Here is a 22612-nt window from a genome sequence, read left to right as displayed (position 1 = left end):
GCTCGGAGGGCAGGGGGCGGGGGGCGGGCGCCGGTGCCGCGCGCCGCCCCGAGTTGGGGGCCCCTCCCCGCTGGGCGCCTGCCTTCGCGCGGGCCTGGGAGGAGGCGGCCGAGCGCGCCCGGCGGGAGTCTCCGCGCTGTCGGTTGAGGCGGGCTGCGGGGGTCGCCCGCCCGGGGAAGCAGCGCCCGGCGCTTCACTAGTGGACAGAGACGGGCCTGCCCTCGGGGAGCGGCGCGGGGGTCCGCCGGCCGCGCGTGCGGCCGGGCCGGGTCGGGCCGGGGGCAGGCGTGCGGCGGGGCCGGAGCTCCCGGGCTGCCGCAGCCGGGCGTCGGGGGTGGGGGCCGACGTCCGCAGCTAGAAGTCGGGGCTCGCCGGGGTCGTGCGGTCGCTCCCGCGGGTGGCGGGTCGGTCTGACCGCGGCGCCTGCTGTGGCTGCTGCCCGGGCGACGGCCGACCTGCGGGCCCGAAGTTCCGACGCGAACCCAGGACGCGCGGGCGCTGCGTGTCGGTGGCGAGGCCGTCCGTCGCGGCGGGGCCGTCTGTGCGGTGCGGCTGTCCGGCGGAGTGCGCGGGGGGCCGAGGGCCTTCGAGGCAGAGCGCCGCGCCCTCCGGAGACGGACTGCTCCGCCCGAAGAAGCTTCCCGCGCCTTCTCCCGGGGTCGCGGGCGCACGGCCCCTCCCACCGCGGCCACCGGGCCCCCAGCCGCGCAGACCCCCCGTCCCCCGTCCTAGGTGGACGCCCGCAGCGTCCACCGTGGGCAGCTCTGCCCCGACACGGAGGCGGCCCTCTGCTTTGGGAGTGCGTCTGCCGGGGTCCTGCGCCGCGCTCTCCTGAAGCCCTCCCGGCGGCAGGGTGACCTCGTCTTCGGGGACGCCCTGGCGGCCCGGTCCGGGCGAGCACGGCCGGAAAGCTCCCCACGCCAGCCCCTTCCGCGCCGGCCTCTGCGGTCCTGGCGAGCGGAGGGGCTTCCCCGTCTCCCTGGCGTCTCCCTGGGGTCGGCGGCCCGGCAGGGTGGGGAGGCGTTCCCGAGCTGAGCCGACGCGTGCCCCCGTCCGCGGACGTGGCAGCTTCCCGAGCGCCGAAAGCTCTGGGACGTTTGTTGAGGACGGAAGGAGCCAGCGAGCGATGCTGACGCCGACCTTCCCGACCGGCGCTGCCAGCACGGCCGGACCTGCCCTGCGGGACAACAGTGGCAGTGGCGGTCCTCCGGGAAGGAGCTCCGGGACTGGATGGGGCTCCGACGTGCGGCCTGGCTCACCGCTTGACGGTGGTGACACCCGCGGGGGAAGAGCCATCGGCGGGGCAGTGGGCCGGAAGGGGAAGGAGAGACTGGGCATCGGTGGTGCCTGCGGGGTCGCGGTGAGAGCTGAAGGGGGAGACAGGCCTGCCGGTGAAGCTTCTGCAGGGCAGCCGGGACCTCTGAGAGGTGTGTTTAGAGAAGGCCCTAGAGAGAGGAGCGGCGAAGTCCAGGATCCAGAAGGACGGCAGCAGATGGCTGCTACCCGGAGAGCCTGTCCGCTAAGGCGGCAAAGAGGCTTGACAGGGACGGGGCTGAGGCGGGCTCCGGGGAAGCCCCGGGGTGGGCAGTTTGAGACGACGCAGACGGCAGCGGAGCACTGGCTGAGAGCAGCAAGGCCGTCCACTGGTCCTCCTGGACAGGCGCGGTCACAGAGCAAGGAGCTCAGGGACACGGCGGGAAGGGACGATGGCAGGGGTCCAGAGGTGAATAGGGCGAGGGGGACACAGATGTGCGTTGAACACGTTCGGAAGCAGCACGTGTGGAGAGCAGGCCGCAAGTGACATCGATCCCGTGAAACGAATTAATTTAAATTAACTAAATTCAAACAAAATTAACTTTCGCTAAAGCAAAAGGATCTGGTGGCTGAAGGGAGAGAGGATCTCCAAGCTTCCAGCGGGTATGTTTGGGTTTACAGGGTGGGACCAGCACTGAACAGGGGACACTGGGGAAGGTCCTGACGGGAGGAGACGCTCAGAAGTCAGGAGCTCATTTTGCACACGTTTTGAGTGCATTTGAGGCATCAGGTGGAGGAGTTAGGGGAACACGTGAGTGGACGGACCCAGGTCTGGGCACAGGTAAAAGGTCAGCACAGCCAGGAGGGAGCTCCCGTGTGGAGAGTGCGGAAGGCAGACACAGGCCAGCCTGGGCCAGGGCCCTGAACCCCCCATGCCACTGGGAGTCTGGGGGTGTGGGGTGGCACGAAGGACCTGGGCCACTCTGGTCACCGCCTGGGGCAGCCACCGGGTGGATAGGAAAGAGGCCGGGCTGTGGAAGGGGAGCTGCCAGGTGGCCAGAGCCTCCACTGTTCTCCAGGTCGGGGCGGAGAGTTTCGTTTTCATAGATGAGCGGTTCCGCACAGGGTAGTGGTAAAAGTTTGCTAGTCTTAAAAGAGCTTTAAAGCATTTTTAAAAAGGGGAAAGTATTTTGGGAATGAAACACACAGTGCTGCGTGTACTCAAATCCTGGACTGCTCGGGAAGCCGGCCGCGGCTGTGTCTCCCAGAACAACAGCTCCCACGGCCACTTTTATCTTGTTCTCAAATCCTGAAAGCATGAAATCAGGCCCGTATGTACTGGAGACCCTGCTTTCAAAGAGATTTGGCTAAAACAGACCTAGTTCTTCAGGATAACGCATAAACTGATCCATTAGTGCTGCCCAGGGTCATTGCCACTCAAGGCTGTTGGCACCAAGAGGTCACCAGCCTTAGCTCCGCTTCCTCGTGCGGGTGTCGAGAGTCAGGAGGAACGTTCGACCGTTCGTTCCGCGGCGCACATTCAGGTGCTGGGTGGCTCAGCTGAATTCTAAGACTCGGGAGAGCACGTTTAATGGGGTTTTGATGTGCCCTCTGCCCCCCGCCTGATGTGTTTCTGAGACCGTACCATCGAATCAGAAAGCACTGGCTCGAAGTTTCCTCGTGTGCGTAAAAGCCAGAGCAGGTACCTCCTGGGGTAACCTGACCTGTGTACAGCGCGGTGTTTCCGTGGGGCATGGGGGCCGCCCGGCTCGCCGCTGCCCACTGCTGAGCCCCGCGGAGGTGCCGGTCCTGCACCGGCTCAGACGGATTTGACTGCACCCTTCGGACCTGGCGGGTCAGAAGTTGATATACACATGAGTTAGCCTTTGTCTTTTCAGTTAAAATGAAAGCACGGAGCTAGCACACACGCATACGTGCACACACTATCCCCCGTGCACACTTCTGTCGGCACATGCTCTGAGGACTCCCGCCGCCTCCTCCACAAACCCAGCCGTGTGATCGTGACCAGGTGCCTGATTGCGTGGTGGACGTCTTGACGAGATTTTCCCAGTTGATACCCACATTTGCTCTTTTCAGAAACGTGTGAAATACTGGTTTTTGGTTTTTTGACTTTAAAGTTCTCTTATATTCTTCAAATGTCTGCTTTCTGTTGCAATGAGAGGAACTTTTCGTATGTCTGACAGACTCGCACAAATTTTCATTTCTCTGTACCTCCGTGGAAGGCAGCATCCTGGCCTCCCGCCTCCCTGGACAGACTGGGGGTGTCACTTCTCCCTGCATCTCTTACATTTTAGCCGCCGTTTGTTTGATTTGGAACTCAGAAAGAGTCGTGGTGTCGAAAGGGTAATGTGTGTACTCATGTTGTCCGAGTCCAGAATAAAGCTCTCTGGGTGCGCTCGTGAACCTCCGGGCTGAGTCTCTGATCCTCTTGCCGGCACTTCCCGCAGACGTCCGTGCCAACCTTCAGCACTCTGGCCCCACGAGCCGGTCGGGAGGAGGACTTAATTCATACAGTATTTCTGTTCTGCACAAATCCAGAAGGCCACTGTTTGACCTGAGCTTCAGCGGTCTCTCTCACTTTTTAAGTAGTTTAATTTTGGAAACAGTTTTTTTCGATTATAGCCTGTACAACTGTAGGCAGAGCCCCGCTCCTGAGGGCCCCCCAGGAGGCAGACTGGCGCCCTGAGATTTACTGGTGGTGATGAGCAGCCTCTCACCTCAGGGGGCCCCTCCTCCTCTGTTACACTGCGTGTGTGAGGAGCCCTATGAGCCTACGTGGGCACAGCCGCTGTACTCTCACGCCGCTTTTCTGTCGAGCTCTTGCGACGGGCACTGCCTTGTCCGGCGTTTTTATCGGATGAATTGCTTTAGAGGCTTAGGTGAAAGCAACCAGAAAGGAAACACAGTTCTCGTGCTTCACACTCATTAAAACACTGGTTTCTTCTGAAGTCGACTTATTTTTCCCTGAACTCACAGCGCGATGCCGTTGTGAAAGGAGTAAGTGGGCACTGTGGAGTGTGAACCCAACACTACTCGCAGCCGTTTCTCCGCGTGAGCACCTCCGGACACTGGCAGGACGACAGAGGAGAGCACGTCTGCATCGCCTGGTCGCATATACACTTCTTCGTACCTTGATTTAGATACTGTCCCAAGTCCCTGTCCTTGTCCCCTCATCCCACAAGCACCCACCTGATGCTGCTCCTGCCTCCCCCGGAGTTCCAGCCTCACCTCGCTCGGCCATTGATGCTGGGTTTGCTTCCTTTAAAGACCCTGCGCGGGGTCCCCGTTCATACTTCTGACCTGGGAGGTCTCCTGTAATCCTCCCCTCCCCCAGCAAATGAGCCCTGTTTTACAGTGGGCCGGCCCCGGGTCACACTGCTTGTCCCAGCTGCCGTCCCCTTACACCTGCCTGGCCTCTAAACTCCCCGCCCCCCCGTATCCGGGGGCGGACTTGACGTGCTCAGGATGGAAGAGTGGACACCCCAGCCCTGCCAGTTTCCAGGCCGGTGGTCCTAGCGGAACCACAGCAGCAGAAACGAGCAGGTCTGGGGAGCCCTGGTGGGGAGCCCTGGAGGTGTTCATGGAAGGACGGCGGCCCGCGCACCGGGAGGCCCCTGCAGGGTCCGCCGCGCGGCCGGGCTGCACACAGCCCGCCTCGCCGCTCTGACAAGAGCCGCGGGCCGCGCTGGCGGGAGGCCGTTGAGTCGCCTACGTCATGGGGGCTACGGAGGAGCTCCTGCCCTCGGGGCAGAGGCGTGCGGTGCGCACAGTGCCCCGCGGTCCATCTGTGGCGTGTCTGGGGACTGGCTGGGGCCGGCGCACCGAGTGAAGAACATCCAGGTGGAGGGCTGTGACCCTCGGCCAGACCCCCTTTCCCCTTTCTGGGCAGTGACCGTCCCCCTTTTCCTCGCAGGCCCTGCGGGGCGGTCGTGCGTGCGGGGACGAGAGGCGGGGGGCCGGCGTGCTGCGCTCCGAGTCCAGCAGAAACTTGAGAGCGCGGCTGATGGCCGAGCGCCGTCCCTGCCCCGCCGCCACAAAGCCGGCCCAGGCCGCTGGGCGCTCCGCGGGAGGGCGGGTCGGCCTGCGGCTCACCGCGGCCTGGGATCCGCAGAGCGCAGGCGCGCGGGGGGGTGGGGGGAGGGCCTCCTCCCTCCGCGCGGGGGCGCTGCTCAGGGCGCGGTCGGCCCTTCTAGCCCCGAGTCTCGGTGACCGGCGCCGACCCCGCCCGCCCGCCCACTCCGCGGAGCTCCGAGGAAATGGCTGCGGGACCCCAGAGGCCTGCGACCCGCGCGGTGAGTGGTGGCGTCCCGGCCGCCGGGCGGTGGGCAGGGGCGGCCGCCGTGGGGCCGCACTCGGGGGCGGGCGGGGGCCGGCGGCGGTGGTGCGGGAGCCCGGCCCGCCGAGAGCCGCGGCGTCCGCGCAGGTCCGCGCTGCTCTCCCGCCGAGGAGAGAAGATGGCGGCGGCCGCGGGGAGGGCGGGAGGGCGGGGAGGAGCGGGGGGGGGGGGCATGAGGAAGGAGAGCGCGCGGGGGGGCAAGGCCCCTGCGGCGCGGGGAGGGTGCGGGCCCCGCGCACTGGCGGGAGTAGGGGGCGCGCGGCGCCGGCGCCGGAGGCGGGGCCGCCCGGGGGGAGGGAAACGGCTTCTTCCGCGAAGTTTGGGGTCCGGCTGGCGTAGGCGCCGATGGTCCGCTTCCCAGATCGCGGGCGTGGCGGGAGTGACTCCCCGGAGCTCCGGTTCCCGCCGCGGTCCGCTCCTGCCGGCGTCTGGAGGCCGTGGGGTGCCGTCCGGGGGCGCGGGGGGAGTGTGGGCGCGGCGGTCGGTCCGGAAGCGGATGCGTGTGCGGGGCCGCTCGGCGGCGGGGGACGTCGCGCGGACGCGGGACACTGGGTGCTGCGGAGGGCGGGGAGGCTGTCGGAGGACGGGCTCGGCCTCGCGGCACGGTGCCGGCGTCGGGTTTCTGTGTGGGGCTGCGGGGCGCACGCCGGCCCCATTGTGTCGCAGCTGGTCATCTCGGAGGTAGGAGGGGCCGGCGTGGAGCGTCCCAGGGAGGCGCGCCCCGTGACCCCTCTGTGTCCCGTGCGGTGGGCGCCAGGACCTCGCCAGTGCTCTCCGTCCGCTGCCCCCCGTCTCCCAGCCGCGTACCCCTGCGCCGCGCTCCCGGCCAGGTTCCTTCTGGGCCTCCGCGTCCCGGAGGTGGAGCCGCCAGAGCGCGGCCGCCTGTGCGGGGGGCCACGTGCAGACTTCGCGGCCCCACTCGCGTCTCCTCGGATGGACCGAGGCCTTCGGGTCCCTCTTCGCCGCCCCGCCGTGCCGGTGGGACCGCCGCAGCTCGGGACCAGGTGTTGGGCTGCGAATCTGGCTCCTCGGTGAGGAGCTTGAGGTGGGCCCCGGGGGTCAGAGACGTCCGCGAGTTCCGGTGAAGACAGCGCCGGAGTCCTCCGCAGGCCGCGGACCCTGGCACCCGCGTCCTCTGCCGCGGAAGGAAGGAGACGCGAGCCTGGTGCACCCGCGCTGGGGCCGGTTCCGACCTCCCGGGAACCGAAGCGCGGGACGCGGCTTGCTGCTGGGTGGGCTGTCGGGCCCCGGCCCAGACGCACGTGCCGCAGCCGCGGGGCCCGGCCGAGACCCGCTGCCAGGAGAAGTGCCGGAGCCGTGCGCCTCGAGGAGCCGGGGCCGGCGACCTTCACAGGGCTCCGCGGTGCACCGGCAGATGCTCGTCCCCCCCACCCCCGTGTGCTAAGCCCCCTGGCTGTGGCGGCGACCTGAAAGGCCTCCGCCGTCCTGGAGACAGGGGCAGCGGAGACTTGCGAGCACGTCCCGGCTCCTTCATTGGAATCTGGGGCTGGCGTAGGTGCGGGCATCTCGGTAGGACCAGGCCACGGTGTCGCCGCTTCAAACAGCAGCGCCGACGTCTCGGACGTGTCCCGGATGCGCCCGGCCGAGGCCCGCTGCGAGACCTCCTGCCAGATGTGTGTTCTAGGCACCTCCCCGGTCCTGGTCTTGCCGGCTCGAGCAGCGAATTAGGTGTCGGGTGGGGCCTTACTGGCGCGTTTCCACCGAGAGCCGTCCCTCAGCGCGCGCCTAGTTCGCGTTACTTCCCGCAGCTGAGCTCTGTCCGGCAGGAGGACAGTGCGGTCGCTCTGCTCCGGGCGCGGGTTCCCATGGACCGGTCTGCTGTGCTGCGGCGGGCGTGCCTGCGCGGTCCCGGGGTGGCTCTCTGAGGAAACGCTTCTTGTCGCTGGGGCTCCGTGCGGCTTGGAGGTCGGTGCGTTCAGGGTTTCGGGAGGGGCTGGAGTAGGGACTCGTCTTTGCTCAGCGCTGGAGCTTCCAGATGCTGCTGCTGACGCCGTGCGTCCTCCCACGGGGGAGCGGCTCGGGAGAGGCCGGGTCCAGAGCCGCTCAGGGACCGGCTCCCTCCGTGGCGTGGGGTCCGTTTGCACGTGTGCGCGGTTCTGTTTTTGCTGACGTGGTGCGTTTTCCCTTTCCGCGCTCCTCGGGGGATCTGGGTGGAGAGCGGAGGTGGGACGTGTTTGCAGGATCCACCAGACGGCTGTTGTCTTTGGGTCCCCGCAGTGCGCGCGGTCTCGTCGGGGCCTGGTTCTTAGGTGCCCGGTGGGCTCCGGCGGCCCGTTAGGAAGGGTGTCTTCTTAAATGGAGTTCCTCGCCGGGGTGTCTACTTACTTACGTGGCAGGGCCCCGTAGGGTGGCTGTCGGGTCCTCACGCCTTCGTGGCTAGCGTCACAGATGGGAGCGGGCTCCGTGAGGAGGGACCGTGCCTTACAGCGGATGGAACGCGCTGCTGGGCAAGGGTCTGCGTCAGGCTCACCTGCTGTAGTGCTCACAGCGCTGGAGAAGAGTCCTCTCGCTTACGCCGGGTTTCGTTACCTGAGTGCTGGGTCTCAGGGCGCGTCGTTGCGCCGACTTGGACGGTCGTCGGCGTCTTGGATTCTTGCGGCCGTGGCGGTGAGACGTGCTCCGTCGGGGCGGTTTCCCTGTGTTGCTTGTGACCAGGTGCGTCTTCGGGGATCCGGCTCCGATGCTGTGGCTTTGTTTTCCACGTGCTGATGCGGCCTCGTAGGTGGTGTTTAATTCACCTTTGTACGGAACGGAACGAGCCCACCCCCAGCGTAAGGATAGCTTTACCGTGTGTTGGGTCACAGAAAACTAAAGTAATAGAAGAAAAGCAGCAGAAACACCAGAAACGGCCCCATTCCGAAGCCACGTTACAGCTGCTCCCCCATGCGTGAACGTGGGTGGGCGGCTGTGGCAGGATGTGTTCAGGGGGGTGTGGCCACCGCACAGGGCTGCCTTGTCACCCGTGCTCTTCACTCGCACGGGACTCTTTCCGTGGCTCTGTGGTTCGTCACCTTCTCGTTGCGCTCTTGAAGAATCCCGTTGCGTGGATGTTTCTTGGTTCTGTTCCCCCGAAACTGTCCTGGTGATGGACGTCGGTTTGTGTCCCTTTGTTTAAAGAAAACATGTATATGCGTGGCTGGGAGCACCCCATAAACACGCCTGCCCTTAGCCGGTTCTCGGACGCAGGTCATGCCTGGTCCGTGGGAACGGGAATGTTGCCTGCTCTGCCCCTTGCCGAGTACACAAGGGGATCTGGGTAAATACTGGTCAGATAGACCCTCGTAAGAGGACCTGTCTCCCCCAACGCCCACCAGCACGGACGTTGCCGTTTTAAGAGATGACACCTACTGCTTACCGCCTGCCTGCCCTGTGCACGCGCTGACGGCCGCTCGGCACAGTGTAGTCTCACGTGGCCTCTTCGGAAGTTGTGTGCTCACGGCAGTCCGCGTCTCCCAGGCAGGAAAGCGCGGCCCAGAGGGAAGCGCCGGTTCAGCGCGTCCACCCGCTAGGTTTGCAGCTGGGCGGGAGCCCAGGGCGTCCCGCCATGAAGCCCGTGCTCTCGTCATCTTCTGCCCCGCTGCCCCCCAGAGCCTCCCGATGCCAGTCTGCTTATGAGCCCTACCCCACTTGTGCCTGGGGTGGGGGCACTGCCGGCTGCTGTGGGCCGGACTGGGGTGGCCCAGCAGCTGCCCCGGCAGTCCAGGGAGGTTAGCAGGGCTACGCGGACCCTGGTTGTGGACTCCCCAGCTTTGTTAGACTGTGGTCAGGCAGGCTTCCTTTCCGCAGCGTTAAGAGACCCTTTCTCTGCCCTTCCCGTGCGTGCAGCAGTGAGGGTCGAAGTGCGGTCCCGCTGTCAGACTGGGAGTCTGGAAACGGATACAGAACGTCCTCTGACCCTGTAACTTCTCCGTTTCACCTTGGATCTTGTCCACGACCTCCCCCCCCCCCCCCCCCCCAGAGCAGAGCTAGGCCTTGAGCTCTGCTAGTCTCAGGGAAAAGAAAGGAAGACCCCGAGTGAATCGCAGTGGCTTCCTGACAGGTCCCTGGTGGTGATTCTCATCGTTTGGCCTGTGGCGCGCGGTTCTGACAGCGCCACTCGGGAAGCAGGTGCTTGGGACGCAAGGCCTCTGCTGCTTCTCCAGACCGCGCTGTCTCCGGATCCAGGCGGCAGCCGCTGTGCGAGGCTGCATTTCATCGTTGGAAACGAGCGCCTTCTCCATAATCACTTGAAGCTGGTCGAGGCAGGGCAGGGGCGGGGTGTGGAGGTGCTGCTGCCGTCTCGGTCTTACCGACTGGGAGGGGACTGGACGGCTTTGGCCTTCGGAGAGCAGTCCTGTAAGGTTACCGCGGAACTCGAGCCGCTCCCACCCTGCGGTCACTGGGATGCCGCAGACCCCTTGTTTCTGTCCTCACATCTGGGGGTGTTTACTGGGCTGGGTGTGGAAAGACGCACGTAAACTTACTCGCTTTTAAGTAGTAAAACGTCACGCGTTAACGTGAACGCCGTTGCACGCGAAACGGTCCTCTAAGGCAGAAACAGGGAGAGAGGTAGCAGTGTCTTGTTTTAATCCCTGACTTCTGGCTCGGCTGGCAACAGCTGGATTCTCAGTCCGCGCGGAGGCAGACAGTGGTAACGTCACTGTGTTCAGCTTCTGGAAAGCTCCACCGCACGCGCCTGGAAGTGCCGGTGAGAGAGGGTACGTCTTTGTGTTTGTGCCGATAATTTGACCTCAGGGACCCCCCGAAAGGCCTGTGGACCTTGTTTTGGGAACTTCACCTCAAATTGTGATTAGAGTTGCCTCCTGCTAAGAAAGAGAACTTGGCAGCAGTTGACTCTAAACTTGAACCTGCAGAGCTGGGTTGCTTGTAGGAAGGTAGACCCCGTCTGCAGTTTTTTTTAACTGACTCAGCTGTGTGTTTGCTGTTTGCAGAGAGCATGAGATAAGGACGATTTGTCGTTGCAAATCGTGCACACCTCATTCCAGCAGACCCTCTGCAGGGAAGCAAGAGACCCAGGGCATGGCCAGGGTGCTGGCTGGGTGGTAGGGCCCTGAGACCTCTTTTGGCCTTAGGTCATGTGGCATGTAAGCAGCCCTTGCGTTGATTGTAGGATGCTGGGGCTTGCCTTCCTGCTGCAGGGAAGGTGGGGGTGAGGGTGGCCTATACTGACTGTGGATGATCCGGCCTCCCGTGGCGTGAACCAGGAAACCACACCAGGGTGTGGGGTCCTGCAGCAGTGCCCCCGTTGGTGCCGGAAGGGAGTGCCAGCCACCCACTTGGACTGCTGTGGGTATAAAAGGACTCGGGCGGCCAGTTGGGCAGGGGTCTTCCCTGGAAGATCAGGGTTCTGAACAGCTACAGGACCTGGAAACTCATTCTGAGGGAAACAGCTCCAAAGTGCTGAGCGGGGACGACTGGCACTTGAATGTCATACTGTCCTGGGAAATGACTGACAGTGCCCTCATCCCATCCATGAGCATACACACCCCGTCCCTCCTCCTCTCTGTCGGGGAAGGAGGGGAGGAGACTCTGGGAACCCGTCCCGGTGTCATTCTTCAGTGTTTTGCAGTAGCTGGACTTGTCCCATAGGGCGGATTTTTTAACGTCCCCAAGAACCTGTATAGTTCAAGGGATCCCAAGAGCAAGGCGGTGGCCTTGTCTCAGAAGCACCAGTCCCCCAAGGCGTAGGGTTCCTGTAGTCCCTTGCAGTGTTCAAGAGCATGTCTTTGTGCAGAGGCAAAAGGGGAGCTGGCTCTGTTTGCTTGGGCGCTTTAACAAAAGACCATGGGGGGCGCCTGGGTGGCTCAGTGGGTTAAGCCACTGCCTTCGGCTCAGGTCATGATCTCAGGGTCCTGGGATTGAGTCCCGCATCGGGCTCTCTGCTCAGCGGGGAGCCTGCTTCCTCCTCTCTCTCTGCCTGCCTCTCTGCCTGCTTGTGATCTCTTTGTCAAATAAATAAATAAAATCTTTAAAAAAAAAAAAAAAACAAAACAAAAACAAAAGACCATGGGCTGGGGGCTGATCGAAAACCCACGTCCCGGGACGCCTGGGTGGCTCAGTGGGTTAAGCCACTGGGTTCGGCTCAGGTCATGATCCCAGGGTCCTGGGATCGAGTCCCACATCAGGCTCCCTGCTCAGCAGGGGGTGTGCTTCTTTGTGTACGTGCGCTCTGTCTCTCTCTCTCTGACAAATAAATAAAATCTTCAAAAAAAAAAATCTCTTCAGGAAATTAAAAAAGAAGGAAAGAAGGAAAACCCATGTATTTCTTACAGCTCTGGGGGCCCACAGTCAGGGTGCTGGCGTGGTCAGGTCCTGGCAAGGTGTCTTCAGGGTTGCAGGGGGGAGGAGAGCTCTCGGCTCTTTTTAAGGGCACTGACACCATTCATGAGCTCTGACGTGATGACCTAAGCACCTCCCAAAAGGCCCCATCTCCTGGTAGTGCCATCACCTTGGCACTGGGTTTCAGCATGAATTTCTGGGGCCTGGGGCACACAGGGCAGACCATGGCCAACGCCTGTCCACGGTAGCAGTTGGGAGACCGCACCATGAAACGGAGAACAGTGAAAGCCTCCTTTCCTGCTCCCTGACCGTGGTAGATGTAACGGGGCTGTCCCGGTAACCGACGTGCATGTAGAGCTGCCCACCGAGGTCACGAGCCTGTGTTCTGCAGTGGAAACTGTCCGGAGACGGGCCGGGGCCCCTTGCTCACCCGTGCTGAGCCGGCGTCCCAGCCTCCCAGCAGGGCCTGGCTGCGCGCTAGTCCCTAGAGGCTCTCGGGTAGCACCTGTGGCTTTTTGTCCGCATACGTGTGAGTGCAGGGTACTGAGAAACTCTAAACCGGGTTGTTTCTAGGTTTCTCTCGTCTCCTGAGAAGCTTACTGTGCTGGGGGTACCGTCACCTCATCGCAACAACTGTAATAAGGACCATGTTTCTCGGGAGCAGCGAAACTTTGAAGTAGCTGTAAAAGCTCTAAATGTAACGCAGTCAAGTCCAGTCTGTGTAGATGTTCAAGTACATGGAAACTGGATTTCTTAGTTTGCTTTGTGGGCCCAAACCTGTCCTGTCCGGGCTCAGAGCGCAGGTGGGTGTTGCTGCCGCAGAGCTCCAGCTCCCGCCTCCAGGGCGCAGGGGAGAGGGAGAGCCTCCCGCCCCGTCCTCCCGCTCGGGCGCCGCTGCTTTCTGGCCTGCCGTGTCGGGCGGAACCGTGGGCGGCTGCTGGTTAGCGGCGGTTCTAGTGCTGGGACTGAGTCAGAGCCTCCGGCCGGGGCGGCCTGCCTTCTTCAGTAGTTTGAAGAATTTCGCTTCTTGGCAACCTTCGTCACCCGCAGGGAAGGGTTGGTTGGGGCGCGCGACCTTCAGTACAAAATGGAAACTTGGGCGTGGTCTGTCATTTCAGAATCTCCCTTATCAGAGGCAGGAATGGGGGGGCTGCGTGGCGACAGGCACGTGGCATCTGGTGGCAGGTCAGAGTTGTTCCTGAACATTGGAGGGTGGGGGGAGGTTCCGAGAGACATGTTGGGCCCCCGGTGGGACCGCCACGCATTTGCGCGTTTCCTTGTTGGGAGGGGCCCCGGCTGTGTTCTCCTAGTTGTCCTGCCGTGCAGGCGGGGACTCCCTTGCGGTGGCGCGGCCTGGCGTCTTGGAGAAGCTGCTGTTGGGTCCTGCCGTCGCTTCTGGCTAGAGCTGCGCCTTCAGCTTTACGAGAAGGGTTTGAAGTCGCTTAACAACTGTGGAGCCTTTTGTAAGAGACCACATCTGGCAGCTTAACATTTTGAAAAGTTGGAGACTCTGAAGGGAGAATTTAGTGGTTTTAGAGCAATTCTGTGGAAGGAGACGCTTGGTCCCTTCTGATACTGAAGCACAGAGATGGGCTGTTGCTGTGTCCCGGGGTGCGCTTAACTAGTGCCGGGTGTGACGAGCGCGTCTCGGTGTGTCCCCGGGACGCTGGGGCTGGCACAGTGGCAGCGGCCCACGGAAGCCGGTCCAGACAGCGGCGTTCGCCGTGCGGCGTGCTGTGTGCTGCTGAGCCCCAGTTGGTCGTGGAAAATGTGCCGTTGCCCCGAAGCGGTGTCCTTGGAGAGGCGGCAAGGGTGTTAGCTCAGTTGCGCCCACCACTCGGGCCTGTCCCGTCGCTTCGGGTTCCCTGTACCCAGAGCAGGCGGGCCCGCCGGAGGAGCCCGTGCGGCCCGGCCGTCCCCCCGTGGGCCCAGCCCTCGTGCTGGGGAGCGTGGACAGGCCCACGCTCCCTTCAGACCCAGGACTGGGCATTTTCTCAGAGACGATGACCTGAGTCTCCAGGAAGCAGCGGACGATATTTGTTGCTCGTGATAAGATTCGAGCTTTAAGTGAAAATTACAGTTTTGAAAATCTCCTGTCGGGGCGCCTGGGTGGCTCAGTGGGTTAAGCCTCTGCCTTCGGCTCAGGTCATGATCTCAGGGTCCTGGGATCGAGCCCCGCATCGGGCTCTCTGCTTGGCGGGGAGCCTGCTTCCTCCTCTCTCTCTCTCTCTGCCTGCCTCTCTGCCTGCTTGTGATCTCTCTGTCAAAAAAAAAAAGAAAATCTCCTGTCTGCCTGTCACGAGCTTGATGGCTTCCCAGTCATTAACAACGTTAGAGGGACACCCTGGTGGCTGTGGCTCAGGTCACGATCCTGCTTCTTTGCTCCCTCTAGCCCTCCCCCCCGCCACTCTCTCACTTGGTCTCCTCTCTCGAACAAATAAAACCTTGGAAAAGGAAAAAGAAAGGACATTTGAGGAGGTGGGTGATGGCGTTAACAGCGGTGTGTCTTTGTTGCGGTGACGTGTGCCGTGCGGACCCATGTCACTCAGAGACGCGCCCACCACGCGGGTCCCAGGGTTGCGAGTGTGTGTGGTCCAGCGGGCAGCTCGCGGCCAGGGTCAGGTCTTGGGCCCCCACGTGGCGCCTCTCCTCGTGAAGTTGGTTGAATTTCGGCCTCATGTCCAAGAACACCCACAGTTACCTGAAAACTTCCTCGGCTGTAATTTTGGAAAAACCCGCCGGTCCCAAACGAACAGGAGCTTTTCGGAGCCCCCGCTTCTAAGGGTGCAGCGGAGCCCAGAGAGCAGAAGCTGTGAAAAGCTGCGCATTCCAGATGGTTTCCCGGCGGCGGTGGCCACTGCTCGTGCTGGGAGCGGCCCGGCCCGGCGTGTGTGGCGGCTGGAGGCGGGAGCTTCCCTAGCAGGCCGGCTCGGGCTCGGGCTCCGGCTCCGTACTGCTGGGCCCAGACGCCGCCCTGACCGAGCGCAGGACAGCTCTCCGTTCTGTCGGTGCGTTCCGTGTGCACCGCCTGTTCTCTTCCCAGTGTCCGGGATGGCCCGCCTTCCTCTCCGCTGCCCGGGACGGCGCTTCTCACCCCGGTGGGACGTGGTCCCTGGGCACACCCTCCCTGCCCCGCTGGTGCTGCGACCCCGTCCTGCTTGTGTGTCGGGGGCTCAGCGTGGGCTTCTGTTGGTTTGTCTTGATATACACGCTTTTGTTGCAATTGCTGAAGTTTTTATTAGAATTTCTACATTGAAGAAATGATCAAAATGTTGATTTTTCAGAGATAAGTGAATCAGATGATCTAAAGTGATCTGATCTATTCTGAAATCCCACTCCCAGAAATAAGGAGACTCCCCATTTTCCTTTTTTAATTCATGATTCGGAACTCAAACCCAGAAAGGTGTTTATTTCTCAGGTAAATGTGTATTTAAATTTTTCATTCCTAAGTTCTTTGTTTTATAAACGCTCAGTGTTATGAAATACAGAAGTAAAGTTTATTTTTAGTTTCTCCTGGGAAGGAAAGGCATCTGAGCATTGAAGCCATGATTTGAAATGCATTGACCACATTTGAGAGATTTGATGGTCGGGGTGGTGGATTTGGTTAGTGCAATGGGCACTGTCTCTTTAAGAGGAGATGCCTTGGAATGTTTGCCTTTGTTCTGGGGTCCCTAAGGAGACCACAGCTAGCTGTGCCCACCTGGAATGCCCACCTGGAGGCAGGAAGGCAAGAGCGGTGGAGGGGAGGGCTCGCTGGGAGAGGGGGGAGCGACCCTGGGGGCCAGAGTGTGATATGCGTGAAAAGAGCAGTATTGAGGACCTGTCCGGGAGCAGAGGCCTGTTGGGTGCACATTCCAACTAGGTATGAGCTTTTCGCAGGACTATAGCTGAGGAGAACTTTTTTAAATGCAGGTGGATGAAATGCAGCTCGTCGACATTAAGTAATTACGAGTCTCCTAAGACCTTTCTTGGGCTTTTATCTAAATGATGGCGTATCTCCAGTGTTAAGAATCTTTAAGTACTTCTTTCCGTGGATGCTTTTGTTCAGCCTTTTCGTGTTTCTCTCTGTGTTTGGCTTTATCAAGCCGAGCCCATCTCAAGTAGGACCAAACTTGGAGAGCAGCTGGTAATCCGCGCCTGGTTGGGAAGTGGCTGTGCTGCTGGGGCCGCTGCGCTGTCCACGGCGGCTTTCTCCCCGCCACCCCCGGGGGACCGGCCTCGCCACGTTCCGTCCCAGTGCGGTCGCATGTCTTCCTTCTGCACAAGTCCTTAAAGAAGAGGACTGTGTTCTTGCCTTTCCTCCTTTTTCTCTTTCTTCCCCACCCCACCTCCCTGAGTGGGTCACAGTTGATGACATTCGCTCAGATAATAGATTACTTGGAAGTTTGATCCTTTTTTTTTTTTAAACGTTAACATTTACTTGAATCTATAAATAATTTTTCTTATTTTCTTTCAGGCACGTTCTCCGTGGGAACAGTCTTGAGATGATCTTTACTGTTCCCTGTGGCCAGTGGACAGACAGCGGGCAGTGTCGGAGGCCGGGCGGTGCCTGTGAGCAGGCGATCCCGTCCGTCAGGGCTTCGGGACGTCTGGAGAGGGCATCGAGCGGCCGGGGTCGGGGCAGGTAACACAGCACTGGTGGCAGCATCAGTGACACGGTTTTCTCTTAATGGGTTTGAAGTCGTGTGTCCTGTTTCTGAAGTGCCATTTTACGTGAAGAAACAAGTGGTCTGACGTCCGCACGTGGTGTGACGTAGCACGTTTAGCCCTGAGTGTAGGCGAGCGTTCCGCCGCGGGCTGAGAATTTTACTCAGGGCTCTGTCACTTTTCCACTGGCTTTTTTTGTTGGTGCAAGTACTTGACATTTTAGGCTCTCTTCGGTGACAGGTGTGTTTGTTGAGGAGAGTTTTCCCCGCGGACCAGGGGACCAGGGTCCAGGACCAGAACCAATCCCAGGACCAGAACAGTGGTGTGGTCCTTGCTGGCGCACCTACGGGTGTCACAGCCGCTCCCAGCAGCTTCCGTGTGGCCTGGGAGCGTGCCGGCCAGGCTCGAGAGTGGAGGGTGGGTAGAGCCAGCAGGAAACGGGAAGTAAAAGAAAAAACAAAAAAGTCTGGTGCGTGTGGTTTTGAGTTTTGTGTATTTTGTATTTTTGAAGGTTTTCATCCCAGCACAGTCCTTCCCTGCGACGGAATGTGGCGTAAAGGCTGAGTCAGCGTGAGCGTTCGATGCGAGTGAAGCCTGGCTAGCCTAGAAAACCGTTTTCAAGGTATATACTGTCTTTTTCAGGTCTCCTCAAGAGCGCGGTGCTTCAGTAGTCTGTCAGCGGGAAAGGATGTTTGCGCGGAAAGCTCTTCCCCGTGTCATTTTCTAAAGTGGCCAAGTTACTGTTGCTGCATGACAGCCAACCCGGAGTCCGGGCTCAGGAGTCTGGGCAGGCCTTAGCCTCGCGACCCTTATCTCCACCGGGGGCCTGTGGTGTGGGGGACGCACTGGCGCTCGGGCCGCAGCAGGCCTGGGGTGCCCTTCTCTCTAGCAGGGTGGTTGGGCCACTTCCACGGCAGCTCAGGGCCCCGCAGCCTGGGGCGGAAGCAGCCCGTCCTCTCACACCCGGGGCCTCGGGCCGGCCTGGCTCTCCGCCCTCTGTGCCAGGGTGTTGGGGGACGGGTGCGAGGTGCCTCCAAGCACTGCAGCCCTGCTCCACTCACGCCCTCACAGCGCCCAGCTGAGTGCTGGGGGGACGGGCTTGAGTCGCTGGCTGCGGTTGTGTACTGAGCTCTCGATGCGTGACTGTTGACTTCTGTCCGGGGCCCCCGGATCTTCTCTCGCGCTGCCTCTCAGGAAACCCTGATCGAGAGAACGCCTCTGAATCGACACCTTCGCTTTGTGTCGGCAGAAGGCGGTGGTTTGATGCGCGGCCGCGCTCCCTCCGCGTGGATCCGAGGCCCTTTGTGTTTGCGGCTCAGGGGCTCGCTCTTTGCCAAGAAATGTGGCCCCGTTAACGTGGCTCGTGGCTTGGTTCCCTTTCACTGCTAGGTATGGATGAGAAGAGGGATCCGAGCAATGAGGAGGTGCCCAAGGCCATCAAACCCACCAGCAAAGAGTTCAGGAAAACGTGGGGCTTTCGAAGGACCACCATTGCCAAGCGAGAGGGCGCTGGGGATGCCGACTTAGATGCCCCGGAGCCGCAGCCCCAGCAGCAGCAGAGCCTGTCCTTGCGGCGGAGCGGGAGGCAGCCGAAGCGCACAGAGCGGGTGGAAGAGTTTCTCACGACGGTCCGGCGCAGGGGGAGGAAGAATGCGCCCGTGTCCCTCGAGGATTCCAGTGAACCAGCGTCTTGTCCCGTCACAGATGTGGAGACGGCGTCTGAAGGGAGCGTGGAGAGCACCTCTGAGGGGAAGGGCGGGCCCCCGTCGGGCTCTGCGGGTGGCAAGGAGCGACCGGCCGCCTCCGTGAAGGCCACAGGAGCTGAGGACGAGGACGACACCTCTGACAGCGACAGTGACGGGCTGACCCTGAAGGAGCTTCAGAACCGCCTGCGCAGACAGCGGGAACAAGAAGTGGCCGACAGGCCCCCCAAGAGCCGCCTGAGGAAGAAGCGCCGGGAGCAGGATCCCACGCGGACCGTGGACGTGGAGGCGGGCAGCGCCGCGGACAGCGTGCCGCCCCGCCAGCAAGATCCCGAGGCTGAGCAGGGCGCGGCGTCCCGGGCTGAGAGGGACGGCGGGGACGGGGAGCCGGAAGAGGAGGCAGCTCAGGGAGCCGAAGGTGGAGACCCCAGGGACAGGGGCAGGCAGAAGCCCGAGTGTGAGGCCTACGAGCCCAACGCTCTGTACTGCATCTGTCGTCAGCCACACAACAACAGGTAGGCCACAGTATGGGGGTGCGCTGGTGGCCCCAGCGTCCGGAGAGATCCAGGGCGTGAAAACAGCAAGGGAGGAGTGTGTGCCTTTGAGGGGACACTTTCCAGAGCTGGGCTGCACGAGCGACTCACTCGGTGGGAAAGGATGAACGAGGCATGGGGGGGGCGGAGCCACAGAAGGGGAGGAATTTTCTGTAGCCACACAAGGCCCCCCACTGCCGCTGTGTGGTGGGGAGGACGCATGAGGCCATACAGACTCCGGCGCTCCTGTTGTAGACGGGTGTTGGACACAGCGCCCTAGACTGCCCCGGGGGGCACTGGTGAGCAGGCTGTGGTCGGGCTGCAGCTTCAGCACCTAGAGCCCGTCTGCGTGCTGGGCCGTGTCGGAGCCGCCGCCTGCTGTGTTCGGTGGGACAGAGCGACGTGCTGGTCCGTGGGGATGAGGGCAAGGTCTCCGGGCGGCCGTGCCGTGAAGCCTGCAGCTCTCGCTCAGAAGGCTTCCCTCAGGAAAAAGTCCAGAGAAGGGCATGTGAATTGTTCTGTCTCTGCTTTTTTGTATTTTGCTTTTTTTTCATAACATGTTAAAACCTGAATTCAGCCTTTTAATAAGTCTGAGACCGTTGATCGAGCTTGACGTTCCTGACGCCAGTGTCTTACAATTTGAGGTTCATGATTTGCTGCGACCGGTGCGAAGAATGGTTTCATGGCGACTGCGTGGGCATCTCCGAGGCCCGGGGACGGCTCCTCGAAAGGAACGGCGAGGATTACATCTGCCCCAACTGCACCGTCCTGCAGGTGCAGGACGAGACGAACTCGGAGAGCGCAGAGCAGCAGGAGGCCAAGTGCGCGCCCGTGGACGTGGACGGCACGGACTGCACGAGCATGGGGACGGTGGAGCAGAAGTCCGGCGAAGACCAGGGGATAAAGGGTAGAATTGAGAAAGCTGCGAACCCAAGTGGCAAGAAAAAGCTCAAGATATTCCAGCCTGTGAGTACTTGTCTGCGAGGCCAGTGATAGACGGGACGAGGTAGATCTCGGGCTGCTGGCGGCGGGAACGTCAGGACTCCCACAGTCGGTCTTTCGGAGCAGGTTGGGTTCTCCCTTCCAGACGGCGTTGTGTCTGCCGCGGGCGGGCTCCGGGAGCAGGCAGCCTCCCCTGCACGGGGCTTCGCGGGCGCCTGCGCCCTGCTGCTGCGGGACGGCGTGACGGGCCTTTAAGTCTTAATCAGCCTCCTGTGCTGTTAGTATCGAGTTAATGTTTTCCTTAAACAGACTCATTTTTTAAAGTAAGTTTTTCTTCGAATATTTTCTTTGGGACGTCAGCGCATGTACACGTACACCAGAATTATTGTGAGTTCCTGAAGTAAACGTGCACCTGTTTGACCTGACCCCTTTGTCCTCAGAGAGCTGCTGGTCTTGCACCGGCCTTGCTGTGAGACGCTGAGAGCAGTGCTGGCGACCTGGGCCTCCGGGGCGGCAGGGGTTGGGGGGACACACCACTTCATCCTCGGCATCCAAGGCACCTCCCTCAGCTGCCACTGGCGTCCCCCTCTGGAACACCCAGGCACTCGCTAGTAGGGCTGTGGCTTTCCTGTGTCACCAGCTTCTGATGTCGAGGCACACTGTCCCGGGCTCGCATGAGCACGTTCCCCCAAGTCCTCGGAGTCCCTGCACAGCCTTGAATTGGAGGCCTGTGCTCGGGCCTTGGGCGGGCAGAAGCTTTGAGAGCTGTGAGACCCTCGAGGCGGAAGTGCTCTGGGGTCTGGACCAGTGAAGCAGTAGCGCGGAGATGTCCGGACACACTGAGTGGGGACATGATGGTTATTCATACCTCGTTGGGTCGTTAAGAAAAATGCGTGGACGTGGAACAGTGGGAAAAGTCACCCCAATATCGTGTCTTTGATGTTGGAGGCTGCATAAGCTTACCTTTATTCTTGGTCAGACGGGTTCTGTGGAAGAAAGACGGTGTCAGAACACCGAGGTGCAGACACTAGGTTCGGCTCAAGTACGTCCGAGGGCTGGGTTCGGTCTCGCTAGAGCCTCCGCGCTGCCCCACCAGGGAGCTGGCCTTAGCGGCCCCCCACAGCGCACACTTACTAGCTTCCACCGGGCGGAAGCCTGGGCCTGGCCTAGCCGGTCTCTGCGCTGGGTCTTCAGGGAGGGCACCCTCGTGCCCGTGGAGGCAGAGGTTTCCTCCGAGGCTCGGGGGGGGCAAGGATTCACCCCTGCAAGGTTCTGGTGGTTTTGTGTGTGCGCGTGCCCTGTGCCCGGCCCCCGGAGCCTGGCGTAGGGCTCAGCAGTGCTCAAGTCGCCCGTCGTCTGCCGGAGACTCACGTTGAAGGGGTGTTCCTGGGTTTGGTCCAGTAGCCTCACCCTCAGAGCCTCGCCACCAGGGCCCCCCCACGGCCCTCTGCTCCTTCCGAACCAGTGCTGGAGTCCTCTCTCTGCTGCAGGGCCCGGTCCCTCTTTGGACATGTTCTGTTGATGAAACAGACCCTTTCCTTTGCTGAGAACCCTCTCGTTAGCGTCCTCAGCTGCACCCGCAGAGCTCCCCGTCGGCCCTGCAACGGAACCGAGCTCTGGGGGTGCAACCCGGTGGTGGCGAGAAGTCCCCAGAGCCTGCGGGCCAGGGCAGAGCCGGGGGCCGCCTCCCAGCCCTGCAGCTGCCGCGAGGGCCCTGCGGCGGGCAGAGCGGGGCAGGTGCTCTAAAGAAGCAGGGACACATTCTTACCGGCGCGGAAGGTGCCGCTGGCGTGTCCGTTAGAAATAGCGAGCCCCGAGGCGTGACCAGGAAGTTGGGGAGCGCGGGTGCCTGCTGGAGCGGCAGGGACGCTGCTGGAGCCACGCGTTCTGTCCCGCAGGTAGCCGAGGCGCCCGGGGCCTCGAAATGTATCGGGCCCGGGTGCTCCAGCGCAGCACAGCCCGACTCGGTTTACTGCAGCAGTGACTGCATTCTCAAGCACGCCGCGGCGACCATGAAGTTCCTCAGTTCAGGTAAAGAGCAAAAGCCAAAACCTAAAGAAAAGACCAAGACGAAGCCAGAGAAGCTCATTCTCCCGAAATGTAGCGTCCAGGTAAGCCAATCCGGTCCGGCCGTTGGAGTTGTGGAGGTGGGACGTGTCTGCGTGCTGCAGGCAGGCGCGGCGGGTCGGCTCGCGGCGCGTGGGGCCCAGCGGGTACACACCGAGCGCCGCTGGTGCCCGCGCACTCAGCCTCCAGCCTCGCACACTCGCCGTGGCATTGCTCGGGTGTGGTCTCCCTGCGCCGTGGTAGGCGTCATCGGCACAGAGTGCAGGGAGGCGGGTGCGGGGGCCGAGCCCTCCGTCCGGGAGCCGGCACCTGTCAGGGACCAGCTGGGGTTTGCCAGGGTCTGTGTGGCACTGAGATTCACAGGCGGCCCAGGCTGGGGAGTGGGTCTCAGGTGGCCAGACTGTGTGCCTCGCCTGAAGTCCTGGCTCGTGGACCGTCTCTCTGCTGTGCCGTATGGGACTCAGGCACAGTCGCGGCTGCTTCGGGAGTCGCCCGGAGTCCTAGCTCAGGCCCGTGGGCCGCATTGCAGCCTGTGGCATCTGTGATGACGAGGCCTAAGTGTTGCCGCGGGGAGCCTGGCCCGCTGTTTGCATGCTTGTGTGGCCTGTAGATGGTGTGGTTTGTACGGTGCTGGTTCTGAGTCCCTGGACCCCCAGAGCAGCGGTTGCTGCCGTGCGGAGTGCCGTGCGGACCGTGCCGAATGCCTGGTACAGGAGGCGGGACGTTGCCTGCCTCCGGTCTCCCCAAGCCTTGCCTGGCACCCAGGTCCTTGTTTGCAACCATCCCTCCACATCGCTCGGACGTGCGAG

General features: G+C 61.8%; 2 protein-coding genes across 6 annotated transcripts in view; one reads left to right on the top strand and one right to left on the bottom strand.

Annotated features, from left to right (window-relative positions):
* The window catches only part of DIDO1 (death inducer-obliterator 1), a 49302-nt gene that overhangs the window by 168 nt on the left and 26522 nt on the right, over window positions 1-22612 (top strand). For 2 of the 5 annotated variants that reach the window (XM_047745521.1, XM_047745523.1), the window contains exons 2-6: window positions 16368-16535; window positions 17070-17180; window positions 17948-18776; window positions 19439-19760; window positions 21635-21847. In XM_047745521.1, coding sequence (XP_047601477.1) covers window positions 17950-18776; window positions 19439-19760; window positions 21635-21847 — 1362 coding nt within the window. In that variant the 5' untranslated portion in view covers window positions 16368-16535; window positions 17070-17180; window positions 17948-17949. Of the gene's footprint in view, window positions 1-5485; window positions 5575-15105; window positions 15774-16367; window positions 16536-17069; window positions 17181-17947; window positions 18777-19438; window positions 19761-21634; window positions 21848-22612 lie in introns of those variants that run through there. The other 3 variants (XM_047745520.1, XM_047745522.1, XM_047745524.1) reach the window with 3 other exon arrangements.
* On the bottom strand, window positions 4964-16559 carry LOC125109916 (uncharacterized). Its single transcript, XM_047747000.1, has 2 exons — window positions 16368-16559; window positions 4964-5565 (listed from the first exon to the last, which is right to left on the bottom strand). The coding sequence occupies exons 1-2, from the start codon at window positions 16557-16559 to the stop codon at window positions 4984-4986; spliced, it is 774 nt and encodes a 257-aa protein (XP_047602956.1). The 3' UTR covers window positions 4964-4983.

The sequence above is a fragment of the Lutra lutra genome, chromosome 9 (assembly GCF_902655055.1).
Source record: "Lutra lutra chromosome 9, mLutLut1.2, whole genome shotgun sequence".
Lineage (NCBI taxonomy): Eukaryota > Metazoa > Chordata > Mammalia > Carnivora > Mustelidae > Lutra > Lutra lutra.
This window is presented reverse-complemented; position numbering and strand designations above follow the sequence as displayed.

What these genes read in the sequence shown, in the direction of transcription:
- LOC125109916 (XM_047747000.1), bottom strand. Translation starts at nt 16,559, where the DNA reads ATGCTGCCACCAGTGCTGTGTTACCTGCCCCGACCCCGGCCGCTCGAT. An exon ending in TGTTCCCACGGAGAACGTGC is followed by an intron (nt 5,566 to 16,367) that starts CTGAAAGAAAAT and finishes CACCACTCACCG; the next exon opens with CGCGGGTCGCAGGCCTCTGG.